Below are 26,370 nucleotides of genomic sequence, written 5' to 3'. Positions count from 1 at the left end.
GTCTGAATATTTTCCGTACCCACTGTATATATATATATATATATATATATATATATATATATATATAGGTAATTAAGATGAGTGAGATAAAAATCTAATTTATCCAACCTGAGTGTTTACACTTAAGTCACGTGGCAAAAAGTCAAAAATACGTATCCAAATTATTTTCACATAAAATGGTTAAAGTGTTGCATTATCAGGTTAACTATGCAGCAGTTTATAATCAGTAACAATGGATGTAAGCCTTGATCTAACTGAGTGGAAGTTTATAAGAAAGAAAAAAGACCCATCAAAAAGTAAAAGAAACAAAGTGAAACTAAAGTCATGTTAATACTGGGATAACTAATTGGTCTCAGGGTTAAATGGCAAAGTAAGCAAACTGCTGAGAAAATCCAGCTTTCAAAACTCCCATGCAGCTCAAGAACTAACTTGTTATATTGGGTTAGAAATAAATATAATGCATCTTCTAAGCATGGCACTACAGTTGGATAGCAGTGGCGATTCTAGACCTCATATTTTACACTCTTTCAGTTTTAAAAACACAAAGTGAGTTTCAAATGCAGCCTAGTGAGTGCACTGGGTTGATCTGTGCCCACTTTCCTCCAGCTCCATGTAATTTCCTTATCACAATCCACTTATTCTCCAAAAAAAAACTTGATTATAAGAGTCGCCAAGGGCAACACGCCTCTTCAGGGGCTGCTGGGCTTTCACTTACTGATGTAAAGCATTAGCCAGGACCATTGTTTAACAGAGCATCATCACTGACCCCAGCTATAATGGCTAGAATATGTTAAATGTAAAGGTGATTTAAAGTAATAAAGGCGTTTAAGTCTTTTGTGAGAATGTGAATGAAACAGTCACCTCAAATGACCTGCCGTAGCATCTGCACTATTGCACAGCAAATGGTCCCATATAATAGCTGGCCTTAACTACTATGTACTTGCATCAAAAAATACATACAATGTACTTACTGTGTTCATATTGTATTGCAAAACATGGTTACACTTTATTTTAAGGTGTCCTTGTTACAGTGTAGTTATATATTTAAGTACTGAATAATATTAATGCACTACATGTACTTACTGTACACTGTAAAAAATGACAGTGAATTTAATGGTAAAAGACTGTAAAAATGCTACAGTAAAAACCTGTTAAATGGTTAACGGTAAATTCCCCTACTATATACGGTGAAAAACTGTATTGGACATTACATGTATTGGACATTAATTTTACGGTAGTATACCGTTTTTGGAAGTGAAATAGGCCGTATAATTTACAGTGAATAACCGTAAATTGACATTCCCAGAATTCCCTGCGTTACATTTCAAATTTGATGTTTTTTTGTTGAAATAACTATGTTTCTTCTTAGTTTTTTCTTATCAGTTTTGTATATTAGGGTTGAGTGTTACACCTAATGTTGTTAAATTAATGTTTATTGCATTATTTCAGTTTCATGTGTGTTACCATGATGGTGTTTGGTGTTTGTGTGAATGACACGGCGCACCTTCTATATATGTTATTATTTAGAAGCTACTTGTGATGGGCTTTTGTTCATCATGTGACTTTCTCAGCACCACCTGCATTTGGTGGTTATCCGTGTATTACAAAGGTACAAAACAGATGTCAGTGCTTCAATAGGTTGGTATATAATACAATTTTATCAGTTAATGAAATTACGTTATTTGACTGTAAATTTATGTTAAAACCGTAAAACCTAAAATGTTGCTACCGTATTTTTTACGATAAATTTCCAGTAACCACAGCTGCCGTTTTTTTACTGTAAATTTTATTTTGATAACAGTTTGATTGGATTTTTTTTTACAGTGTATGGTTACTGGTTAGGGTTCGGCTTAGGGCTATTTGCATGTAATTATGCATAATTAACTGTTATTATTTACTGTTGTTATTATAATAGTAAATACATATAACGTGTAACAAGGACATCTTAAAATAAAGTGTTACACAAAACACTTTTGTGGCAATTGAGTTGGGATATGGGTAAGGTTAGGGACAGGTTTGGTGGTATGGGTAGGTTTAAGGGTGAGTTAAAATGTAAGGGATGGGACAATTACAGAAATTAATTGCAGATGTAATTACATGCAGATAGGGCTGGGTATCGAGTTCGATACTTTTTAGACACCGACCGAATTGCCTCGATACCATCGAGTATCGAAAAACGTTTCGTCGTTCGGTACCAAATTTCGATACCTAAGGGGTTAAACTCATCAGCGTCCGTAAGGCGCAGATCGATCAGTGTTTGACATCCGCGAGAGCGATGCAAAACGTACGGAGCAGTCTGCTCGTGGTCTCTTACTATAGCCTAATACACCGATAGGTCTGCACAGTCGGTCCGCGACTGTGACACTCAGAGACGTAAGGATTTAGTGTGAATGTGTCACAGCCCCCGTAGCTGTAAGGCTACATTTACACTGGTGAGCTTTTGTTTTAAAATGAAAACGATCCTCGTCTTACTGGCGTTTCCACTGCGTTTCAAGCCGGCTTTCCACTATATCCGAAAAATGACAGACCAAAAGTCATTCATTTCCAATGGAGAGTAGCGCGGGAGCTGTGTAGAGTTTCACTCATATGCAGATGTCCGTTCATACTACAAGACCGAAAGCGTGTGTTATGTGACCATTCATGCACACTGTAGCATGCGACATAAGACCAGGGTTTAAATTGGGCCGGGGCCGTCTGGGGCTGAGCCCCGGCACATAGACTCCAGGGCTTGACATTAACTCTTCATTAACGCCAGACAAGTAACATGATTAAAACATCAGAAACTAAAAATAACTATAAACACCAAAACGCAATATTATTCAGATTTTATTACATTTAGAGTAAGTGGCGAATAGTGGGTATGTAATGTATATAATGCATCTATTGACAGCATAAGGTTGCGCTGCTGAGGTGAAGCTCTCCAGGAGAAATCAAATCGCGCAACACTAAGAAACTCAGCACCCTGAGGTAAAAATTCAAAATGGAAAGTTTTTATATTTAAAATACAGTTAGTCAGGCAACATCACACAACGTTTTCACCATTGCGACTGTTTAATAGATCTATAAACAGCTCAATAAAGCAAATACAATAATATTAGGTCACTTACATTTTAGGCAGAAACACAACAAGCCCTACTCTACACTGCCCAAAAAACTTGCTTTAAATATAAAAAATATTAAATATAAAAACTCTTTAAACATAAAAAACATACTTACAGTCCGTGACTCAGAACAGCCGGCATTGTAGTCTACTCTACCAGGATCAGGAAACGGTCCTCCATAAAATGTGCTGCACACATCTGAATATTTGGGTTGAAGTGTTCTGGAACAGTGTTTTAAATACAACTTAACCACTGATTTCTAGTCGTGTCTATTTTTGGAAGGCCAAACAAAGTAGTTTCGCTTTCACAACGAAACACAGCGTCACACGGTGGCCTAGAGTGAGCGGCGGCGGCCTAGAGTGAGCAGAGGCCAGGGGCTAGAGTGAGGAACGGCCGGAGGGCTAGAGTGAGCAGAGGCGGCGGGCTTGAGAATGGCGCGGCCGGCGGATTCGACGAAGGAGGGCTTGCGGCAACCACATGTGACGACCCCAGGCTGGACTCCGCTTCGTCCACGGTGAAAGCTGATCCGGTGATCCACAGCGCAAAGTTGTTGTATTTCCTCAGCAACCAGCATGGATCAGCTCCAGGCATGATGAAGCGGTTATCGTCCTCTTTTGGAAGGCCAAACAAAGTAGTTTCGCTTTCACAACGAAACACACAGCGCCTTAACGACATGGTGTCGGCAACAACAATACTACAGCGAGAATAAAAGTTACGCCTTCTTTCTTTGCGTGAACATTTGGTCGGCGTTATGCAAATCTTCCCACATAGTGACATAGATATGTGGGGGTGTGTTAGAACGAGCCGTTTTAGGTAGGCGTGGCTGACTCTTAACTTTTATAAAGAATATCTTTAGTCTTTGCAATTTTACAGATCTTCATTATGCACCAAGAGCTTGTAACACTCCAAAGAGAAAATAAAAATTGAAATCGCATCATATGACCCCTTTAAGGCTTTACAGGGTAAGGATGCAATAACAGCAGCTGGAGTTTAATCCATGCCTCTAAACCATCTTCCAGTAAGTTCAAGCTATTCTTTTATCCTCTTCAAATGCTTGCTGGCTATGACGTTTTATTGCCTTTCTTTGGACACTGAGAAAACAAGCGGCCTAATTTGACTTATTGTTCCGGTTAAGTGGTAAAAGGATGAGAAACTTGAGAAAGAAGCCCTTTTTCCTCTCCATCTCATATTTCGTAACACCCACTCAGCTCAAAGAGATGAGGATCATCCTAAGGTTTTTACAGACACACCTGCTACATTGATTCATATAAGAAATGCTGCCTCCATGAGAAGAGGGTGCATATTAAACAATGAAATAATTACTTATTATCTTTGAAAATAAATAATGAAAGCAAAAAGCGCACATTGGAGTGTATTACCTTTCAGGTTGGTTGCACTTCATGACCGTTGGTTGAGGTTTTCACGGATATGCTAAAACCAAAAGTCCCATTTGAGTGCTAAAATTTTCAGCTTCTTCATACTGTACTGAACTCCTGTCTAGGCCTCTCCGGCCGGTGTCGGGCTTACTTCATGAAAGTCATTACAAGAATAAATTTCAATAGAAGTAGACAGATGTAATCCTTTTTTCTACTTGAAACAAACAAAGCACAAGATTTGCTTTGAAAAGGGATATAATAAACAGCTTTATCCTTGCTAATATGTGCTCAGTTTATATTTTTCATTCAGGATGAACAATGTAAATAGTTGGTTATAAGTCATAGCATAGCAAACCCAGAAATGTACTGTATATATAATTCATTTGCAAAGGGGTCTGGGCTGTCAAGTTCCAAAATTACAAAACAGGCACCATAAAAAGCATTATACCCCATAAAACTTATGCACTATATTTGAGGTCTTCTGAAGCCATATAATAGTTTTGTATGAGCCAGCATATTTTGGGTGAACAGGTTTAAACAAGTGACATCCACATGCAGAGAGTCCATAGCGAACCCACAGTCCCATCTGCTGGATGGATGTGGCACTGTTATAATTGACACCGTAAGACCCGCTACTTATCTTCTTTGCTGTTGACTCTAAGAACTTCTGTCTAAGAGTTTCTGTCATTGACAATAACTGCTTTGTCATGTTCCTGGCCAATGCACTGACCTGCTTAAATAACAACTAACAGACGAATAACCGTAAAGGCAAAACAGCTGTCAGTTTTTCCTGGAAGGAATTTGGCTGGCACACGCTGCCAGACTGTAAAAAACGTACTTACTGAAAATCAGGTAAGATGAGAGAGGTTTTCCAGGGGCCAACAAGCATCTTATTATGTGACTTGTCTTTTCAAATCAAGCAGACAGACAGCTCCCTGACAAAACCAGGATATCAATGTCATACCAATTTGTGTGTGTGTATATGCTATTGTTCAAATGTTTAGAGTCGATTAGATTTTTTCAGGTTTTTGATGTTCACCAAGAATGCATTTATTTAATCAAAAATACGGTAAAACAGTAATATTTTGAAATGACGAAAATGTAAAAACAGTAATATTTTTTACAATTTAAATTAACTGCTTTCTAATTTAATACATTTTAAAATGTAATTTATTCATGTGATGGCAAAGCTGAATTTTCAGCAGCCATTACTCCAGTCTTCAGTGTCACATGATCTTTCAGAAATCATATATGTTGATTTGGTGCTCAAGAAAACCATTGATGGTTGAATGGTTGAAAAACATTGCCCTGTTTATTTTGTGGAAACTGTAATAGTTTTGTTTTTTTTAGGATTCTTTGATGAATAAAGAAATTTAAAAAAACAGCATTCATTTGATATAGAAATGTTTTGTAACATTCTAACTCTCTTTACTGTAACTTTTGATTATTTGAATGTGTCATTGTTGAATGAAAGTTTTAATTTCATTCGAAACATCTTGCTGACCCCTTACTTTCAAACAGTAGTGTACATAAGCAAGGGAATTTTTGCCCAGAACACAGAGTAGATTACAATGGTGCACCCACAAAACACTGTGGAAACATTTAACGTCTTTACATAATTTCAACTCACTGACTCACTTTTTGACTCGTACTACATATAATGCTTCAGACTGTAACTAAGAAATAAAAACAGTAAAAGCAATGTTGTTTAACACTTGGTTCTTTCTGTACACACTTCTTGCTATTCCCCAACATATGCTGCCTAATAGCTCATCCAAACTTGCAATATTTAGCCCTCTGTTAAGACTGCTGGAAATAGACATTTGGATTTAACAAGCACACAAACAAACATCTACCTGCCCTGCTCAGCGAGCAGCATCCCTTCATCCTTTAGCCTCTTGCTCTTAGCAGCACAATCCTCCAGCAGCACCTCACGCCGCCGTTTGATGACGTGCAGCCAATCAACTCCCTCCTTCTCCACATCCTCATTATCCGCCTGCTCCGAGTCCTTCTCAAACTGCTGCACTGTCGTCTTGGAAACTTTTTCCCCCACCTTACGTTTCCAGCCAAAGGAGGCCATTCTGTAAAAAAAATATATAATGTATTTCTTTCCATTCAAAAGAGGGAACAGCTACTGTATAACTAGCAATAGTGAATACTACAATGTAACAATTAACAGGACAGCCAAGCGTTTTCAAAAACATTTTTTACAACACAAATAAGCACTGCTGATAGTGATTCAGAAGGTACATCTGTTATTTTTCCTTATTCTTTGAAAATTACTATATGTAATTCATTAAGTTCACAATATTTACATAAAATGTAAAGACCTTTAACTGTACATTTTCAGTAAAAGTCATGAGAAGGACACTGGAAAACTATTCTGAGGACAAACTTTGAAGGTATTGGTATTTTCTACAATGCATGTATTGTATCCAATGCACTGTAAACGTTTTAGATCTATTTGTTTGTTAGACTATTACATGATCTCATTATAAATACTGTTTTATATTCATTTAATACTACACTGTTTCTTTCCATGCAAAAGCACTGACAAAACAATTAATCTTTGATTGAAATCAAATGCATAAGACTATACTGTATCACTATATTTTCCATTGGAATCAAAGAAGATAAACATGGGGAACAGACAGAGGTTTGTTTTTGTCTTTTTAAATAATATGTTAATAAATAAATCTTTTAACACACTAAGGTTGTTGTCTGTACTGAAACAAACGCATCATGCATTATTGTTTTTGCATTTATAATGGCTTAACTTAGTTCAATTGTAAATTTCTAGGTTCAGTCGTCTCATATTGAACCTGTAACTGCAAAAAGGTCAAGTACACTTGTAAAATAGTCAACTTGAGGTCAATAACAGGCGTAAGCTGGTGAAGCTCTGAAGTAACACATGGCTATTTTACAGTCCAATGCGATTTACTGCACAGGCCACATTCATATTGTGTGAAATAACAAACTGAAGACGGCGGTCAATAAAGCACTTTCTGTGCTGTCATTTTCTAAAGAATCTTTACGTTTGCGCGTGCGGCTGAACACGCAGGCTAAATTAAAACTATGGGTTTGAAAAAGCCAAATCTGATTTATAATAGAAATCAAAATACCCCAGCACCAGTGGCAGGTTGCGGTTTCACCTATGCGACGCGTTACTCGCAAATGTTTTGGATTTGTCCGCACTCTCTAACCCGGAAGTACTGTAAAACTCTCTTAAAGGTACAGGGGCAGTTTTAAGAGACAAACATTACGACAACGAAACGGAGACTGAATCTGAATCCTGTTTTTTTTGTTTAATTGTTACTGTATACAGTATTACTGTATACAGTAACAAAAACAGGTATATTTATTTTGTAGATAAACAAAACAAAACAAAAAAAGAAATAGCTTGTACGTTGTCTTTTTTGGAGCTGTGAACAACTTAAAGTATTAATCAAGAGCTGTGATAAATCTTTGTCTTCTTTCTCCTGCTTTTGATTATTTATAGTAAAATATTATTTTAATCATTTTGAACTATCATCATCATCATCATTAAGTTTATTATTGTACTATATTGTAGGCTATCATTATTTTAGCCCTGAAAACCAGCAAAGATCAGAGTTGGACCATTAAGAATTCTGAATAGTTATTTAGTGCATATATATTTACTATATGCCATGTACTGTTGTTGCGTCTGCTCATTTCAGCTACTTTGCAAACAAACACTGCAGACTGAGGCAATGATTAGCCCTTGTCTCTTGTTGAAATAGGGGGCAAAGGTCATCTCTTTCCTAAGTTATCAGCACTGTGAAGAAAGCATACAGACCACATAATTCGCCATGAATAAGTTCAGAATTCTATCTTTTACTTTTTCTCAGCTATGGAATTGCCGGGAGCACAAATGTTACAGGTGATCAGGTGAAAAAGTTGGATGTCCTGTCTAATGATCTTGTTATAAACATGATTAAATCCTCCTTCACATCCTGTGTTTTGGTGTCTGAAGAAAACGATCACGCCATCATTATTGAACCAGAGAAAAGGGTAAGTGTGCATCATTGGTTTTGTTGTTGTTTTAACCTGAAAAAATCCCTTGATTAATTAAAGTAAAAGTAAATGATGTAAAATTATGTTGTAATGATGTATTTCTGTACAGGCCAATAAACTACCTGACTCTGTACTTTGTTGTTTTTTTTGCCCAGGGAAAATACGTGGTTTGCTTTGACCCTCTGGATGGCTCTTCAAACATTGACTGCTTAGCTTCTATTGGAACCATTTTTGCAGTCTACAGAAAGGTACAGTACAGGCTTTCATATCATTTGCAGTACAAACATATCTCTTTACAGTCATCTAAAGACTAATGAAATGCTTTTGTTTGTTTGTTTGTGCACATGATCTCCAGGAAACTGTTGATGAACCCTCAGAGAAGGATGCCTTGCGGAGTGGCAGAGACATTGTGGCAGCAGGGTATGCTCTTTATGGCAGTGCTACCATGCTGGTTCTCTCCACAGGCCAGGGTGTCAACTGCTTCATGCTTGATCCTGTAAGTCAGAATTATGTTACATACTGTACCTCATATCCTATTTAACTTTAAATAGTTGAATTACCTCTTCATCTTTCTGCATTCTTTCCTCATCCATCATTAGGCCATTGGTGAGTTTATACTTGTAGACCGGGATGTGAAGATTAAGAAGAAGGGAAAGATCTACAGTCTGAATGAAGGCTACGCAGCACATTTTTACCCAGATGTGACAGAATATCTGAAAAAGAAGAAATTCCCAGAGGTAAGAGGCTCCAGATTTTGAGAATATGTCACAAAAGGGTCTGAGCTAGAAAAACATCCTTCTATCTGTTTAATAACCATTACTATCATGGTAGAGTCAGATCTTAACAATAAGGGCCCTATCATACACCCGGCGCAATGCGGCGCCAGGCACGACGCAAGTGTCTTTTGCTAGATTTGCACTACAAATCATTTTTCTGCACTACAATCATTATATCTGCACTGTTGTTTACTTTACTGGTTTGCACTCTATCTGCCATATGCCTTGTGCTTTATATATATATTTTTACATTTTACCTTATTTGTATAGTTGTATTTTGTATTTTGTATTTAATCTGTATTTATGTTATCTGTATGCACCAAGGGTCTGAGAGTAACGCAATTTCAATTCTCTGTGGGTATGTGCTGTACATGTGGAAGAATTGACAATAAAGCAGACTTGACTTGACTTGACTTGACTTAGGGGTAAAAAAAAAGGAACAAATATGTCCTTTTAAGGGTCCTGTTCCAGTGACAAGCTGTTGTACCCAAAAAGGTGCAATTTTGACCCCTTATTTCCTGTATATAGCCTATACATCCACAACAATTTCTGAAACCAGACAACCATATTATTTGTATGGCAATCACATAAAAAAAGTTCTAATTCCTTAGTCTGGGGCTGTGGAAAATAATTAAAGGTTCTCTCTTGCACTGCACCTTCACTTCCCTTTCCCTTTTTGTCATTTTCCCCAATATCAAAAGTCTCCCCTTTTTTTCTTGCCTTTCACTTCTTCACCAGCAGGCCTACTGTTATGAACAGAACTGTGTCCACCTTGTTGAAACACTTAAGTACAATTTTGACTTAATGAAATAATATCTCTCTTCTAAATGTGCAGTAGAACATTATAGAAAAAATCTGTCAAATTCAGCTCTGTGAATAGTTTTAGCCATGATAATTAGCCTTTTCCACTGAGAGTAAATATAATATTCCCACTCTGACCTGCAGGATGGCAGTTAGTTTCTGAACAGTAAGATTTTTTATGTTTTTTAAAGAAGTCTCTCATGCTCACCAAGGCTGCATTTATTTTGCCAAAAAAAATACAGTAGAAACAGTAATATTGTGAAATGTTATTACAACTTAAAAATAGTGAAATATTATTACAACGTAAAAATGCTGGTTCTTTTTTAATATATTTGAAATTCTAAATTATTCCTATGATGGCAAAGCTGAATTTTTCAGCAGCCTTTACTGAAATCTTCAGTGTCACATAATCCTACAAAACTCATTCTAATATGCCGATTTGCTGCTCAAGAAACATTTTTATAATCATCAAATTTTGAAAACAGTTGTGCTGCTTAATATTTCTGTGTAAACTGTGATACATTCTCTGATAAACTGAAAGTTCAAAAGAACAGCATTTGTTTGAAATATAAATCTTCTTTAACATGTCTTTATTGTCAATTTCAATCAATTTAAAAGTATTAATTTCTTTAAAAAAAATGTATTGACCTCAAACGTTTGAACGGTAGCATAGTTAGTTTTTGTAACATTATTTCTGGGGTGAAAAGTACTCAGTTAAAGTTAAATGTAAAAAACATTTTTACTTTTACTCAAGTATGGTTACATTATTTTGACTTAAGTACAATTTTGACTTAATTAAATAATATCTCTCTTCTAAATGTGCAGTAGAACATTATAGAAAAAATCTGTCAAATTCAGCTCAGTGAATAGTTTTAGCCATGATAATTAGCCTTTTCCACTGAGAGTAAATATAATATTCCCACTCTGACCTGCAGGATGGCAGTTCACCCTATGGAGGGCGCTATGTGGGCTCAATGGTAGCTGATGTGCACAGGACTCTGGTGTATGGTGGAATTTTCCTGTATCCTGCTAATATCAAGAGCCCCAAGGGCAAGGTGAGGAGAAACAGAGTTTAAAGGTGATTTTAAAGTGTATTTATGGCAACAGTCTCACTGGTTTCATGTTTCTTTCTGGGCTCCAGTTGAGGCTGTTGTATGAGTGCAACCCCATGGCCTTCATCATGGAGCAAGCCGGCGGTATGGCAACAACAGGAGCCGTGAATGTTCTAGACATCAAACCTGACTCAATCCACCAGAGGGTTCCTGTAGTGCTGGGCTCCCCTGATGATGTACAGGAGTATATCTCCATCTTTAAGAAATACTCGAAATGAGATGCCACCAGATGAGCATCTATGGTCATCTTCTACAACCACCGCCATCCCACTGAACCTCAAAAACAAATAAGCGAAACTTAAGGCACATGGCATGAAGCATCCGTTATCTGTAGAGAATACAAGAAGTTTCTATTTTAAGTTTCATTTTCACAAATGTTTGTTCTGTGTAAATGTTTGTACTCTAGTTATGTAATTCATAATATAAAGAAATGATAAATATATAATCCAACTGTTCACATTGAAAAATAAAATCTGTATTGTTTGGTTGTGTCCACATTTAACATCAGTTGATGAACAGAAATCGTTGGAATGCCTGGTGACCAACTACAGATGTAGTTCTGCTTCCCACCAAGATGTTTCTTAGACCAGCAGCACTTAAAGGAAACTGAAAAAATTATGTTGTTGCCTAAGGCCTGTTGTAGCCCTCCTTGGTGGCTTCGTATTACTGTAATTATCTACTGTAATTACTTTTACAGGCAAAACAGTGTTGTTATTTTTAACTAAAACTTTTAAATATCATTTCTGATAACTGAAAAAAGCTGAAATAAAATGTAAATATTATAGGAAACAATAAACGTAAAAATGTAGATAATAAAAAACGTTTACGCTCAAGAACTAGAATTAATAAAACTAAAGATGAACTAAAAATTCAAAATAGCTATAATAAATTCTACAAAAGTTTAATAAAATAACACTGAGGCAAAAAATCAGGGTCAGCGCCAATCCTGTTTTTATAGGAAGACATGTGTCGCCATCTAACGGTGTGATGCTCTAACAGCAGCGGGGAAGTGGGTTAAACTGCACTGACGTCAGACGCAAAAGAGCGTCGCTGTTTTTCCCTCATCGATCGCAGGTGTCTCTACCGGTCATCTGCAAGGAGTTACAGTACGTACTTAGGTAACATCTCTATTTGTTCGCATTCATCCACAAAGTAATTTTCCCGTGTTGCAATCTGGCGTGGACAGGCTATCTTAATGTCTTTTGTCTGTATACACATCTTTAAGCTAGCTAGTCATGTTTTCTATGGGTAAGATTGCAGGGAGAATGTTTGTTATTTTGACATAACGTACGTTAACTAATTTACAGAACTGGATCGATTAGTTTGTGTGACGCGAAGAGAAAACCCACATCCGGCGGCAACTTCTGGTCACTTAAGTCATGCATTTAACGAAGAATAGTGTCTTAAGTCAAAGTTGCTGTTTGTTATTCTGTCTCTAAAACCCGGGCTTTGCACCCTGTAGTGCTGGTTCACAAAACTGAGGTTTTCGTTTGTGATATTTTTAAATAATACACACAGTCAATAAAATGGACAGTTGCTTGCAGGTCTTTGTGCTTGGTTTTCTCAATCCTCTTAGCAGCAAAGTCACATCAATGTCAGTGTTCCACATGCTCTCTCAGTCTGTCATGAACGCTAATGACTGTACTTTACCATGGGGTTCACACTAATAATGTTGTTTAGCTGTTAACCATAAAACACACACACAAAACACAAATAAATAATCGTTCTAATCGGCCACAACAGATATTGACCAGGCTGGACCAGCAAGCACTTTAGGTTGTCTTGATTAGTTCAGCAGACTACAATAAAACATTACATGTATTAAGAATGGTTAATAATTAGTAGAACACAACATGTTTCCCACTTGAGGAAGAATGGCAAGTTATGTAAATGGGAAATAAGTGAACAATAAATCAGAAAAGTTACTTTACATGTTACATTTTTACATTTGAACGCATGGCGATGTAAGGATTAGTTCACTTAAAAATGAAAATTTGCTGAAAAATGACACGCCCTCAGGCCTTTTTCATCATTACAGATTTGGAGAGATATAGCATTACATCACTTTCTCACCAATGGATCCTCTGCAGTGAATGGGTGCCGCAAGAATGAGAGTTTCAAACAGTTGGTAAAAACATCACAATTAACCACACGACTCCAGTACATTAATTAACATCTTGTGAAGTGAAAAGCTGTGTGTTTGTAAGAAATAAATCCATCGATAAGGCGTTTTACTTTCAAGACAACTTTTTAACTGGAGAAAGTAATGTTATGGAGAGAGAACTCGTATTTTAGCCGAAAGCAATGGTTTGAGGTTAAAATGTCTTCTTAAAGGTGAATGATCTATTACAAACATGCAACTTTTTTCTTCACAAGATGTTAATTGATGGACTGGAGTTGTGTGGATTACTTGTGGATTATTGTAGTGTTTTATATTTGCTTTTTAGTTGCCGTTTGGACTCTTATTCTGACGGCACCCATTCACTGCAGAGGAGGATCCAGTGTTGAGTAAGTAGCGTCATGCTTAATTTCTCCAAATCTGTTCAGATGAAGAAACAAACTCATCTAGCCTACATCTCGGGTGGCTTGAGGGTGGGGTTAATACTTAATAGGTTAACATGTTTTGGTTAACATATTTCTTTTGTGTTCAGAATGACATTGGGAGCAGTTGCCTCTGTGATCCTCGCCATAGGAGGAGCCGCAGTGTTTTCTGCTCTTCATAAGATTGAAGAAGGACATGTGGGTGTTTACTACAGGTCAGTTGCTTAAAATTTTTCAATAATCTGCTTCCAGAACCAAGCAGATGCAGCAGTGCATGCTACTTTGTACTATAGATGTGTGCTTCTCTTCTTTTAGAGGTGGAGCTCTGCTGACCACCACCAGTGGCCCTGGCTTTCATCTGATGCTGCCGTTCATTACTACATTCAAGTCCGTACAGGTAAATGACAGACTTTATATCTATAGTTTAACTTCATAGTTTTCTTTTTCTTATTGCATCCTTTCTCTTTTTGTAAAGACAACACTACAAACAGATGAAGTAAAGAATGTTCCATGCGGCACAAGGTGAGGTAAATTGTTCATATCATATCTTCTATAAAGTGCAGTCACAATAGACTTTTTGTTCCATTCATATGCATGCAAAATTAGGGTGAGAGCCACATTAGCGTAGGCATTCGGTTTCTTCTATTGCTGCATACCAAATTCAAGTTTGGTGAACTCTTACCTGCATTTATGTCTAGCCAACATCATATATATGTTTTTTTGTTGTTGCAATGTTTAAAGCCTGTACACACAGCAGGTCAGCAGTTCAGGAGAATCCTAGACTGAAGTTTGCAACTTTGTGTTAGAACATAATTTATGAGCAGACACTTGAGAGTTTTATCTAGAATTGATCTACTATAGAGGTTAGGCTAAGACATATAAAGCTGGCTGAAAACATTTCACAATTCTGTTCCCTCCTCCTTTCCTTCTTATTTCCTCTCATCTCTCTACTGATCTATAAAAACAAAACGGGCAAAGGTCCAGAAAAACTGGTTAAAAATAAATCCCAGAGTTTTACAGATTGTTGCTGTAAACAGTTGTAAACAATGAAATGATAATATTTGATGGTTATGTGTACTTAATGTGGGTAAATGTGTTATCATTTGTGTACACTACTGTTCAGAAGTTTGGGTTCAGTAAGATTTTTGATGTTTTTGAAAGAAGTCTCTTACCAAGGCTGCATTTATTTGATCAACATTACAGTACAAATAGTAATATTGTGAAATATTATTGAAATTGAAGTTGTTCAAGAATATTTTCTTTTTTTTTGAGTGCAAACTACGATACATTCATACATTCTGTTCATAAAACAGATTGTCAGTCTTGTATTACAGATCATCTCAGACACATGCTGTTTTTAGAGTGACCCTGTGCGAGATTTCCTTTATCGCTTTTGCTTTCTGAGTAGATTTTCACACTCATTCATATATATCAACATGTTTTTTGATTTGCAGTGGAGGTGTAATGATCTACTTTGATTGCATTGAGGTGGTAAACTATCTTGTTCCCTCAGCAGGTAAAATTACTATTTTCTCATTTATAATGTAGAACCACTAAAAAGGCTGTTGTTAGGGATGAACAGCTGGGAACATTTCCCTGGGCCCTGTAATGTGGGAGGGCCCACTAAGAGCCTCTTTGGCATAGCCTACTCTCCAATAAATGTTTTATCCCGCTCCCCATGAATTTTAGCAGCGACCCAGACTATGAATGCCATTTATTTTATGTGCCCTATTCATCTCTCTCTTAACATCATTGTCTACTCTGCTACAGTTTATGGCATTGTGAGAAACTTCACTGCCGATTACGACAAAGCTCTGATTTTCAACAAGGTACACCATGAGCTGAATCAGTTCTGTAGTGTGCACACACTTCAGGAGGTCTACATAGGTCTATTCGGTAAGTGATGGGCTTTAATATTTTAATCATTTTATGCATATTTGTCCCTGCTAAAAATGTAAAGACAATGACTTAACTAGGAAAGTTAAGGAATCAGAAAATAACTCCTTCAAATAACTATTTTTAGTAATTAATTTGAATTTGTAGAAATACATTTCGAGAGTGTGACCATAATAGCATTAGATTTCATCCATGAATGCACTTCACAATGGTGTGAGGGTAGTCAATAGTCAAAGCCCTCTAGTGGTAATGTGGATATGCTTGACATGTTGTTAGTGGCATAAGCTTCTCAAGTGCTTTTTATTTGCAGTTGATGTTGTGTGATGAGAAAGCAAAAATTTAGGTGTGTCATTTCTTTGTACACCTGTCGTTCTTTAAGTGGCCTGTTGTTTCTTAGATCAAATAGACGAGAATCTTAAGCTCACGCTGCAGCAGGATCTAACCAGCATGGCTCCCGGACTCATCATTCAGGTGGGACTCAGATTGGTTTGGCAATTCATTCTGTTTTCTGTTCCATTCCACTGAGTTACATTCTTGTCAGCATTCTGTTTTCTGCATGGTTTATACGTTAACAATTCTTTCAAATTCAGGAAACCATTAGAGTTACATTCTTGTCAGCATTCTGTTTTCTGCATGGTTTATACGTTAACAATTCTTTCAAATTCAGGAAACCATTAGAGTTACATTCTTGTCAGCATTCTGTTTTCTGCATGGTTTATACGTTAACAATTCTTTCAAATTCAGGAAACCATTAGACCTAAGATACGATGCGGCATATAAGCTCTTTGTGTATTTGTGCATGTGTTTGTCTTTCTTTATTTAGCTTTGGTTTGGCAGATTTCCTTCAACCAAATCCCTTTGATGATGGACCAAGTTTTCACAGATTCAAGCAAAGACTTCCCCATAATCATAAAACAGCCTTCCCCATAATCATCTGCTCAGGCAGTACATTTCCATTGTTGATATCCATTGATAAATCAATTTAGATCAAATTAAGGCCCTTAATAAGTATTAAAAAGTCTTAAATGCCATTTTCCAGGGTCATCTTTTCATTAGGAATATTTGTCCGAATAGTGGTGTTTTGTGTAGTTTATTTATGGAATCCAGCAAGATTTGACGTCATCTGTTACGGCGCTCACTGACTGACTGCACGACTGTGTGATAGCACAGGGCTTGTTGATCCCGCTCTCGCTGAATTTCTGACCATTACCGCATGCTCCCATCCGCTCCCGCGATTTTTGTGTCCTCCAACATCTTTGTCAGTTATCTCTACTTACTTTTTACCCGTGATCAGTCAAATCTGACTTCTGCAGCTTGAGTTGGATGCAGGGTTGTTGTTGTTGTTTTCCACAAAATTGGGCTGCTTTTAAAATGTTGCCATGGGTTGATTTTACCCAGTTGTTTAAAGGTTTGAAATATTGCATAAATTACATTTGGTTGAAATGCTTGTACTGAAACATTCTGCATTCCACCTGTAATAAAACTGTGCTAAATGTTTTGGGCCACACTAGTAGGAAGCATTTGAGCTGTGTTTATGATAAATGTGCATAACATTGACTGTAAAATATGTATTCTAGGGATTGAAATTACATTTTTATATTTGGGACATAATTGTGCTACTTTGGGCTGTTTTTTTTTTTTTTACCAGCATGGGCTTGGGATGCACAATTAAAATTGATGTAATAGTTGTGATCATTATTTTACCTTCCATGATCATTCAGACACGATCAGGTGCAGTACTGACACTCTGTCAAGTCTGCATCAACTCAAGCACTCCGTAATCACAGGTAAACTGTCTGATCAGTCAGGTGTTTGCCTTGAGAAGTGTTCAACAAAACAGCTATGGTTTTCAGACATAAGAGTTGATGTGACAAATACATCTTTGAATATACTGTGTGACCTCATTGCCCTGTTAGCTCGGAGACCTTTATTTTCCCTCCTCAATATGTTTTATCAGTTGTTTTGTTTATTGGTCTAATTCTTGTTTCTTGGGTTGCATTGGTTAGTCACTCAATTAATTATCTTGTGCTTCGTTCCCCCCTTCTGAATTATGTTGCATTGATAAGGAGTTATCACAAAGTACGACTGTTTAGTTGTGCTATCTTACAAACAGTATTTAGTGAATGTAAGTTAAAGTGTCGCAGATGTAACCGGTTAAAACTTGCAGTGGCGATGAGGTCTTAAAATGTATGCAAAGAGTCTTAAAAAAGGTCTTAAAGGGGTCATATGATGCGATTTCAAGTTTTCCTTTCTCTTTGGAGTGTTACAAGCTCTTGGTGCATAAAGAAGATCTGTAAAGTTGCAAAGACTAAAGTCTCAAATCCAAAGAGATATTCTTTATAAAAGTTAAGAGTCAACCACACCCTCCTAAAACGGCTCATTCTAACACGCCCCCACATATCTACATTACTATGTGGAAATATTAGTATATTGCCGTGGAAAATATTAGTATAATGCCGCCCAGATGTGCACGCAAAGAAAGAAGGCGTGAGCTCCAAGCAATCAGTGGACTGGGTAATAAATGTTTCTTATTGGCCATGGTTTACATATTTTGTCTCTATGACAAATAATTATTTTATTGCATAATCTTGCATATTATGTACTACATAAAATGAGCCCGTCCCATGGCTCATGGCCATTTTTTCCCCCCTTTATTTTTGTTTTGGTAATTAACTTTGAGGAATATTACACATATTTGTCCAAATAATTGGATAACAATAGTTAACAATGAGGTTAAATGTGGTTAACGATATCATAGAAAACAGAAGTTTGTATTTTCTGCATTTGTGTATTTTTGTGTTTTAATCACTTGCCACTTCCATTAGCTAGACTAAATGTATTATGTTGCAGTTCCTAATGAAGATACCAGCCAACTGGCAAGTAGCATTGTACTCGCATATGGTTCATGGTGCGTCTTAATTTTGGACCCTGGTTAGAGCTTACACTGTCATTCTATTTCTGAAGTGTACAAATACAGAGTTCTGGCATGAAACTCTAGGTGGCGCAGTCCGATAGGTCTAGCTCAATCTGACCTGGTGACATCATTGTCACATGGCATCTGATTGGTTCTCTCCTGTATCGGTAGCCAATGAGCTCGCTGCTCAATATTCAAATACCTGGCATTTGTTTGCTGTAGCAGTTGGCAGCGCACTTCAGAAACCCTCTACCTTCCTCAGCTCCACCTGTATAGATCTGCTACGTAGTGATTCATGTATGCTATATGGGGGTTATTCATATGTGTTATATGTGCAGCAGCAGTATTTCTTACATGCTTACAGTAGAATGTTGTGGATGTATTGGCAGTAGCAAGTCTCGGTACTTGCTCTGCCGCAGCAGCAGCAGCAGCGTAGCAGATCTATTCCGCCAAGACCAAATACATTAACCTTGTCATGTACATTACCATGCCAATCCCTCCAGGAGTTGTCATGACAGAACTGTATTTTGGTGTTATGTGAGAAAATTATGCCAATCCTTATCAGTTGAACTTAATTGAAAAATAATCTGTCCTTACTCTTTTTGTGTGTGTGTGTGTGTGCGTGCGTGTGTGTTTGTATGTGTGTGTGTGTGTGTCTTTCTCTCTTTTAGGGAGAGTGAGAGAACGAAGTTACTGATTGCAGCTCAGACTCAGAAGGTTGTAGAGAAGGAGGCAGAGACCGAGAGGAAAAAGGCTGTCATCGGTGAAGATATTTTTCTTAGTATTCAGCCAGATGAGCTGGTTTGGTCTTGTGGGTTGGATTTTAATGAAGTTGCAGTTCATATAAAAAAATTTTTTTTTTTTTTTTTTATAAGTGCAGAGGCAGAGAAGGTGGCTCAGGTGGCTGAAATAAAATTTGGACAGAAAGTTATGGAAAAAGAAACAGAGAAAAAGATCTCAGAAATTGAAGGTAGGTGAATGTGTTTTCATGTGCCCTCTGAAGTCCTAGACTCCAGTGTAGGAAAATAAAAACAGCCTTGATTAAACATAGGGGGTATTTGGGCCTTGAATTTATCAAAGTATAAAATTATTGTCAAAATGAACAGTAAATGTTTGCAGAAAGCACTTCATAGCATTATATACAGTACCTGGTTCATAAATAAAATATAAGCTCATACAAAAAGGCATATTCAGTACCATTCAAAAGTTTGGGTCCAGTAGATTTTTTTAGGGTGCTTTCACAATTGGTTCGCTTGCCTGATCCGAACCCGAGTTCGATTGCTCCCCCTGACCCCTGCCCCCGCTGGACTGTGTTCATATTATTTTATTTGAGTCTGAACTGCAGGGCCAAGGCTAGAAAGGGATACAGCTGCGGCTACTGGGCATGCGCACATCAATACAGTGTAATTTTTGTCACACTGTACAACGCAGGGCCAAGGCTAGAAAGGGATACAGCTGCGGCTACTGGGCATGCGCACATCAATACAGTGTCATTTTTGTCACACTGTACAACAATAATTACTATTTTTTCATTATTGTAAGGGGTAGGTTTAGGTTTGGGGTAGGTGTAGACGTTAATAAAACACAATCTAATAGGTAGAAAATAAATTTCATTGTTTGTTTCCGGTCGGAGCCGTTTGTTTATTTAATGATCCTTTATTTTAGTGAACCTCATCCATTTTACAGTGTGTGTTTTATAGTTTGTGTCTTATTGTTTATTAACTTGTTGACTTGTTTTGTTTTGCATACTCTGTGTAGCACTTTGGTCGACTTCGGTTGTTTTAAATGTGCTATATAAATAAACATTGTATTGTATTGTATTGTATTGTTTACGTCATCAATCCAGCAGCTGTTTACCCCTTTGCTTAGTAACGACGGCGCAGGAGAAGGCGGCAAAATGCATAGTTGCTCTCTTCATTCATTCTCAACATTGATAATAATAAGAAATGTTTCTTTAGCACCAAATCAGCATATTATTTCTGATACTATATTTCTGATACTATATTTCTAATACTAATGACTGCTGACAATTTAGCTTTCCCATCACAGGAACAAATTACATTTTGAAATATATTAAACAGAAAACATTTATTTTAAATTGTAATAATATTTCTCAATGTCACTGTTTTTCTATTGTTTTGATCAAATACATGCAGCCTTGGTGAGCATAATAGACCTGTTTAAAAACATTCAAATCTTACCGACCACTTTTGAACGGCAGTGTATATTTTTCTTCAGTTTTAAACATGAACTCTTAAGATGATCATTCGGCAAGGACAATATTTTTTGCAAAACAGGCCAGGTTTTCAGATAATGTGTCAAATCATGCTTTTAAGTTCAAGTTCATGTTGGTCATTATTCAAATAATTAGCAACAACTGTCTACCAAGCCAGCATGCAAATCATTTTTGAAGAACATTATTCAAAACTTTCACCAATAGTCTAGGAGTTCATATAAAAATAGTTGAAAATAAAAAAACAAAACTACAAATGTAAATGCCCAAGACAAATGGATGAGACGTGATTCCATTCAAAGCAGGTCATTATCATAGTGCAGGACATCTACAAAACAAGCCAGTGTGTCCATTGGGAGATACAAACTTTGTTGCAAATAGGCCTGTCACGATAACAACATTTTGTCGTGCGATATATTGCCCCTAGAAATAATTGCGATAAGCGATATTATTGTCATTTTTAAGACCATTTTATGCCACTGAATATATAATCATAATGTAACAGCATAACAGCCTACACACTTCCAAATGACAACAAACTTTTAATTTTTAAGAATATTTAGATCATGGAAATTAAGTATCAAAATATAAGATACCTGAATAAATAGTAAATAAAAAGTTTCTAACAAAAAGTGCAAAGTAACAAGTAGAAAAAAAAGAAAAATGCACAAAGAACTTGTATGGAGATTTTTCCATTTACAGATGTTTCCCTGACCTTCTTTTCTCTGTAAATTAAGGGTGCACACTATTGCTGAGAAACACAATTACTACTTAGCAGTCAGATGTCCGTATGCGCAAAGGCACAGATCCCTAAACAAGGTAGAAGCATTATTTAAATTTGAACTAGCACCTCATGACTACACCACATTATGTATGAGAAGCTGCAAAAGACACAGGCGCAAGTGGAATGTACAAAACATGGTGACATTAATTTTTGAGTAAATATAATGGGCGATATATTGCATCACCAAAAATGATTGAGGTCATGTACATATATTGCGCGATAAGTCGATATATTGATTATTGCAACAGGCCTAGTTGCAAACTGCATTATGTAACATGTATATATCAATTCATTATGTGTCATTTACTGTACACAAAATTGTTCCAAAATCTGGTAGAAGTTCAGTTGGAAGGAATGGACTGTTTCAGTAAAAACATGGCCCTTGTGTTTTATGCCAAGCAGTTTTCTTAATGTTTTTCCAAGGCTGGGTTTCTTTTCCTTCTTACAGAAAAATGGGGACATTTCTGAGCCAACAGACTGGATTATGCATACTAAAAGCCACAGTGTTTTGTTTAATGTGAATATTAGTCAAGACATTGGTATGGGCAGTCTATGAGTATTTCAGAACTAATGTGAATATAAACATTGAGTACAAAAACAAATAACATCTTTACTCAATGTATATGCATAAGATGGTTTCGAAGAGGCAGATGCACAGACTTTTTCTTCTAATCATGCTTTGGAATATTTTTATAAAAGTTTATTGTACTGTCTCATACTTGGATATCTGCTGTTCTGGAGTTTTTGCTGCTGGTAAAAGTAGTGACAAATCTGGCAGTAGCCCAGCACAATAATTTCTCAGTCATTTTCCCCACGTTAAATGGATTTATATATAGTGAAATAAAGAGTACTTTGGGAAAATACAATAAAAATCATGTGAGATCACAGTCTTTTCACTCTCCTAAGAAAAGCTGTTTGCCTCATGAGGGCCGACATGTTGAGATACTGAGACACCTGACCAATGGAAACACTCAAAATGGCAGCAACTTAAGCTGTAAAATGTAGTTAGGCAGTTGTTTTGTAATATTCTGTCTTCTAATTCCCATAAATGACTATTGTTAATATTTTCATAATAATCTGAAAATAAATAAAAGACCTACAATACATAATGCAGCTAGCAAAAGTTGCATAAATGTCCAGATTAAAAACGATTTGTTTATTAATAAGGCATTTGCATAACAACTTTTAATTGGTTTGTATTGTGGTTTTGTTTGTTGATTACTAAAATGATGTCAATTAATTTAGGCAGTTATAGGGTTGCCATAGACACTCACACTTAGAAAGTGCCCGGCTGTCATTGCAGTAATTATGACACTGTGTAAATGCAGCACTACTCCATTTATCACCTCACATAAACTAGATACTACTTATCTCAGTAACTGCACCGTCATTGGAAACTTTCACTTGTGGAATAAATTCATTATAAATGAAAATGTAGATGAACAAACATTTCAGATTGAAATTATCATTGGCATGATAGCAGATGCTGAGGTTTAAACGGCAAACCCCCTGAATATATTCATAATCATAAGAGTGAAATGGGATGCTTAGGATGAATTTAAATGGTATTAACAATCCCTCATCGCACAGCTCTGAATGTTGCTGTGGTTTCTGTTGTGTTCATTTTGCTTTCCCATTTGTCTCACTGATTTTATAGACAGCGCTTTCCTTGCTAGGCAGAAAGCAAAAGCAGATGCAGAGTTTTACACCGCACAGAGAGCAGCAGAGGCCAATAAGGTACATTTCTAAAACTGCACCCCATCATTACTGTGCTCATTGTTTAGTAAATGTTTTCTCTCCTCTCCTCTCCTCAAAGCTGAAGCTGACCCCTGAATATCTCCAGCTGATGAAATTTAAAGCAATAGCAGCTAATAGTAAGATTTACTTTGGAAGTGAGATCCCTCACATGTTCATGGACTCGGGACCAGTAAGCTCCTCCTCAGCTGCCTCTAAAGCCATAGACGCCCTCTCAGAGGGCATACTGGATTTGAAATGACGAGAGAAGTTGTGTTGTAGCACTGAGGATCAATTACAGTTTTTCTCAATTTGCTAAAAGACTAAAGCCCAATCTCTGAACCAAATTCTTACTAGCTTAAACCAATTTGTCGAATAAAGCACACTTTCTGCTAAACCTTAAACACGTTCAGGCAGTTAGGCTCTATATACAAATCTCATGCACTCTTTTTGCAAAACTCTAAACACATTCTCATTTCTTTTAAACACTTATCACATCTGATGCATTTGTGCTGCAAGATGCTAAACACAAGCGGCAAAAGTTAAACACAACTAAAGCACAGTTTTCGTCGTTTACACACAACGATTCAAAATTGTTCACACTTGTTTCTAATTCTTTTAAACACTTATCACATCTGATGCATTTGTGCTGCAAGATGCTAAACACAAGCGGCAAAAGTTAAACACAACTAAAGCACAGTTTTCGTCGTTTACACACAACGATTCAAAATTGTTCACACTTGTTTCTAATGATGTGATCAAACCAACTGTACAACATATGAGCCAGTTCAGAGTGCACAAGTGGCACAGGTGACTGAATGATGATACGAACAATAGATGGAAACAATCTTAGAAGGAGAGGAGGAAGAGTACATGTAAGAAGTGGAGGCTGAGGAGAGAAAGAGTAAGGTTTAGAGAGTGTTATCAAGGCTGGATCTGTCAGACCAGAGGGTTTTTTCTCTTTGTCTAGCAAAAAAGACACCATTACTTGTTATGTGGACAAAGTCCTCAGGCCGGACTCGAGCACAAAGACATGATGCTGAGACAGAATGAATCTCTCCTTGACCCTGATTTTACGATTGCACAACTTACAGTATTTGAGTGTACTGTAACATGCTTTTCATTTAGAGTATTATTTGACCTTTTTGGCCTTTGCAGTTGGACTGCAGTATTTTTGCAGTATCCAAGTGCTGAATATATACAAACATTCAGTACTATTCAATATTCAGCACTATTTTTGCAGTACGTACAGTATAGGCCTGTACAATATATTCACCTTACTCAGTTGCAATTACTATACTTTTTTACAGAATTGCAAAATTGTTTACTCAGATATACAATATACTTTTTTCTGTAATGTTCTGGATGCTGTGTTCTCCATTTTTCTCTGTAATGTCTAATGAATGCTCTGTAGTGTTTATTTTATTGACTTATGTGTGTGTGATCTGAGAGCACTGTTTGGTTGTGAGTGCAAGTGAAATGGTTTTGCAGTGATTGTTTGAATTTGATGGAAGATTTGTGTTTAAGGTTTTGAGAAAACGAGTGATGGTTTCAAGAAATGTGTTTTAGCAATTCAGAAAAACTGTAACGTAATAAAAGAGACTAATGGCAAGTGGCCAGTGGCCACTTCAGAAAAGTAACACGGTGCTGTATCAGTGGGACCGAAACACTATACCTGCAACTATACCCTGGTTGATCACAAGCCAGTGGTGGTTAACCAGAGTATTATACTTTTAAGTAGAACAGTGTGTGGGAATGTGAGATTAGAACCCAGTTGAATGCATGTAGAGATTTGTGCATGATTTAAATGTTTTAAGATGCATCAAGTTTGTAAAACTAAAGAAACATAATTTTTTTACACTAAGGAATTTGAATGATGTACTTTCAAGAGTCTTGAAGGCTTTTATACCTCAGGGAGTCTTTTATTGGGTTTGCAGAATTAAAAACAGAATATGGACTAGATTAGAATAGTGTTCTTAATTTTATTGCCATTTGAATTTTTACTGACTTAATGTCCCCATTAAGTCAGTAAAAATTCAAATCATTTGGCAACTAAATTTAGAACACTATCCTAATCAAGCTGTCCAAGTACTGAGAAAATCTTTTAAGAGTTAACAATTTATAGTGAGGAAATGGTTGTGTAAACCTGAAAACGGTGTAACATATAGCTTTTATTGTTAAAAGTACAGATATGTCACTTTTATCAATTGTGTGCAGTGTTTTATTTTGAGTTTATAAGAAACTTTTCATCTTAAGTGATGTGTAGAGTACACTTTAAAATGATATCCCCCTTTAAATCGCCAGGTGTTTTGTGCCTTTTCCAGCACAGCACCCAGAGGAGTGTAATCGCATATACTCTCCAGTCTTTTGGGAGACTACATTAAAAAAAGAGTCTTTGTCGCCGTCTCACCACTGACCTTTAGAAAGCAGCATGTCTGTGGGCTGTTTCTCACTCATGGAATGTTGATTCTGCTTGATGCTGTTAGTCATATTTGGAATATGTTTTCTGTAAATGATTTCATGAAGTTCAAACAAAGGCTTTTTTTCAGTTTTAAAATTGTTCTATACAGTATGAAGATCATGTACAGAATCTCATTCTAGTACCTCCAGATGTATGGATCAGTACATCTGTACTGGATCAGTAGCTTACTTTCATTTGCTGTCAGCAATGTACAGTAGGCTACTTGTTTACATACATGCATATCTGAATAAGACAGCAACTTTAAGGATATAAAAAGTTTTTCACTGATATGTATAGATGTTCCTAATAATGAACAGCATACCTCATATTTTTGTACACTCTTAAAAATAAAGGTGCTTCACGATGCCATAGAAGAACCTTTTTGTCTAAATGGTTCCATAAAGAACCTTTAACATCTGAAGAACCTTTCTGTTTCACAAAAGGTTCATTGCGGTGAAAGAAGGTTCTTCAGATTATAAAAAGGTAAGAAAGAGATGGTTCTTTAAAGAACCTTTGACTGAATGGTTCTTTGTGGAACCAAAAATGGTTCTTCTATGGCATCGCTTGAAGAACCTTTTGAAGCACCTTTATTTTTAAGAGTGTATT

The 26,370-nt window shown here is 36.6% G+C and overlaps 3 protein-coding genes across 5 annotated transcripts in view; 2 read left to right on the top strand and 1 right to left on the bottom strand.

The window, feature by feature from the left end:
- Positions 1 to 7,687, bottom strand: part of ttc33 (tetratricopeptide repeat domain 33) — a 24,638-nt gene extending 16,951 nt beyond the window's left edge. The window contains exons 1-2 of one of the 3 annotated variants that reach the window (XM_016287541.1): positions 7,650 to 7,687; positions 6,334 to 6,558 (exon numbers count right to left, since the gene is read on the bottom strand). In XM_016287541.1, coding sequence (XP_016143027.1) covers positions 6,334 to 6,557 — 224 coding nt within the window. In that variant the 5' untranslated portion in view covers position 6,558; positions 7,650 to 7,687. Of the gene's footprint in view, positions 1 to 6,333; positions 6,559 to 7,599 lie in introns of all 3 variants that reach the window. The other 2 variants (XM_016287533.1, XM_016287547.1) reach the window with 2 other exon arrangements.
- A 645-nt stretch (positions 7,688 to 8,332) lies between these two features.
- Positions 8,333 to 11,690, top strand: LOC107596723 (fructose-1,6-bisphosphatase 1-like). Its single transcript, XM_016287524.1, has 6 exons — positions 8,333 to 8,509; positions 8,668 to 8,760; positions 8,868 to 9,008; positions 9,112 to 9,249; positions 11,025 to 11,144; positions 11,231 to 11,690. The coding sequence occupies exons 1-6, from the start codon at positions 8,429 to 8,431 to the stop codon at positions 11,417 to 11,419; spliced, it is 762 nt and encodes a 253-aa protein (XP_016143010.1). The 5' UTR covers positions 8,333 to 8,428; the 3' UTR covers positions 11,420 to 11,690.
- A 286-nt stretch (positions 11,691 to 11,976) lies between these two features.
- Positions 11,977 to 23,651, top strand: LOC107597908 (erlin-2-like). Its single transcript, XM_016289116.1, has 11 exons — positions 11,977 to 12,319; positions 13,853 to 13,957; positions 14,058 to 14,139; positions 14,218 to 14,264; positions 15,197 to 15,258; positions 15,513 to 15,638; positions 16,036 to 16,109; positions 19,207 to 19,315; positions 19,433 to 19,522; positions 23,227 to 23,306; positions 23,386 to 23,651. The coding sequence occupies exons 2-11, from the start codon at positions 13,854 to 13,856 to the stop codon at positions 23,563 to 23,565; spliced, it is 954 nt and encodes a 317-aa protein (XP_016144602.1). The 5' UTR covers positions 11,977 to 12,319; position 13,853; the 3' UTR covers positions 23,566 to 23,651.
- The last annotated feature ends 2,719 nt before the right edge of the window (positions 23,652 to 26,370 follow it).

The sequence above is a fragment of the Sinocyclocheilus grahami genome, unplaced genomic scaffold, assembly GCF_001515645.1.
Source record: "Sinocyclocheilus grahami isolate Dianchi unplaced genomic scaffold, SAMN03320097.WGS_v1.1 scaffold12.1, whole genome shotgun sequence".
NCBI lineage: Eukaryota > Metazoa > Chordata > Actinopteri > Cypriniformes > Cyprinidae > Sinocyclocheilus > Sinocyclocheilus grahami.
Note: the sequence above shows the minus strand (reverse complement) of the source record. Positions and strands in the feature narration are given on the sequence as shown.

What these genes read in the sequence shown, in the direction of transcription:
- LOC107597908 (XM_016289116.1), top strand. Translation starts at nt 13,854, where the DNA reads ATGACATTGGGAGCAGTTGCCTCTGTGATCCTCGCCATAGGAGGAGCC. An exon ending in CATGTGGGTGTTTACTACAG is followed by an intron (nt 13,958 to 14,057) that starts GTCAGTTGCTTA and finishes CTCTTCTTTTAG; the next exon opens with AGGTGGAGCTCTGCTGACCA. An exon ending in CTACATTCAAGTCCGTACAG is followed by an intron (nt 14,140 to 14,217) that starts GTAAATGACAGA and finishes CTTTTTGTAAAG; the next exon opens with ACAACACTACAAACAGATGA.
- LOC107596723 (XM_016287524.1), top strand. Translation starts at nt 8,429, where the DNA reads ATGATTAAATCCTCCTTCACATCCTGTGTTTTGGTGTCTGAAGAAAAC. An exon ending in ACTGCTTCATGCTTGATCCT is followed by an intron (nt 9,009 to 9,111) that starts GTAAGTCAGAAT and finishes ATCCATCATTAG; the next exon opens with GCCATTGGTGAGTTTATACT. An exon ending in AAAAGAAGAAATTCCCAGAG is followed by an intron (nt 9,250 to 11,024) that starts GTAAGAGGCTCC and finishes TCTGACCTGCAG; the next exon opens with GATGGCAGTTCACCCTATGG.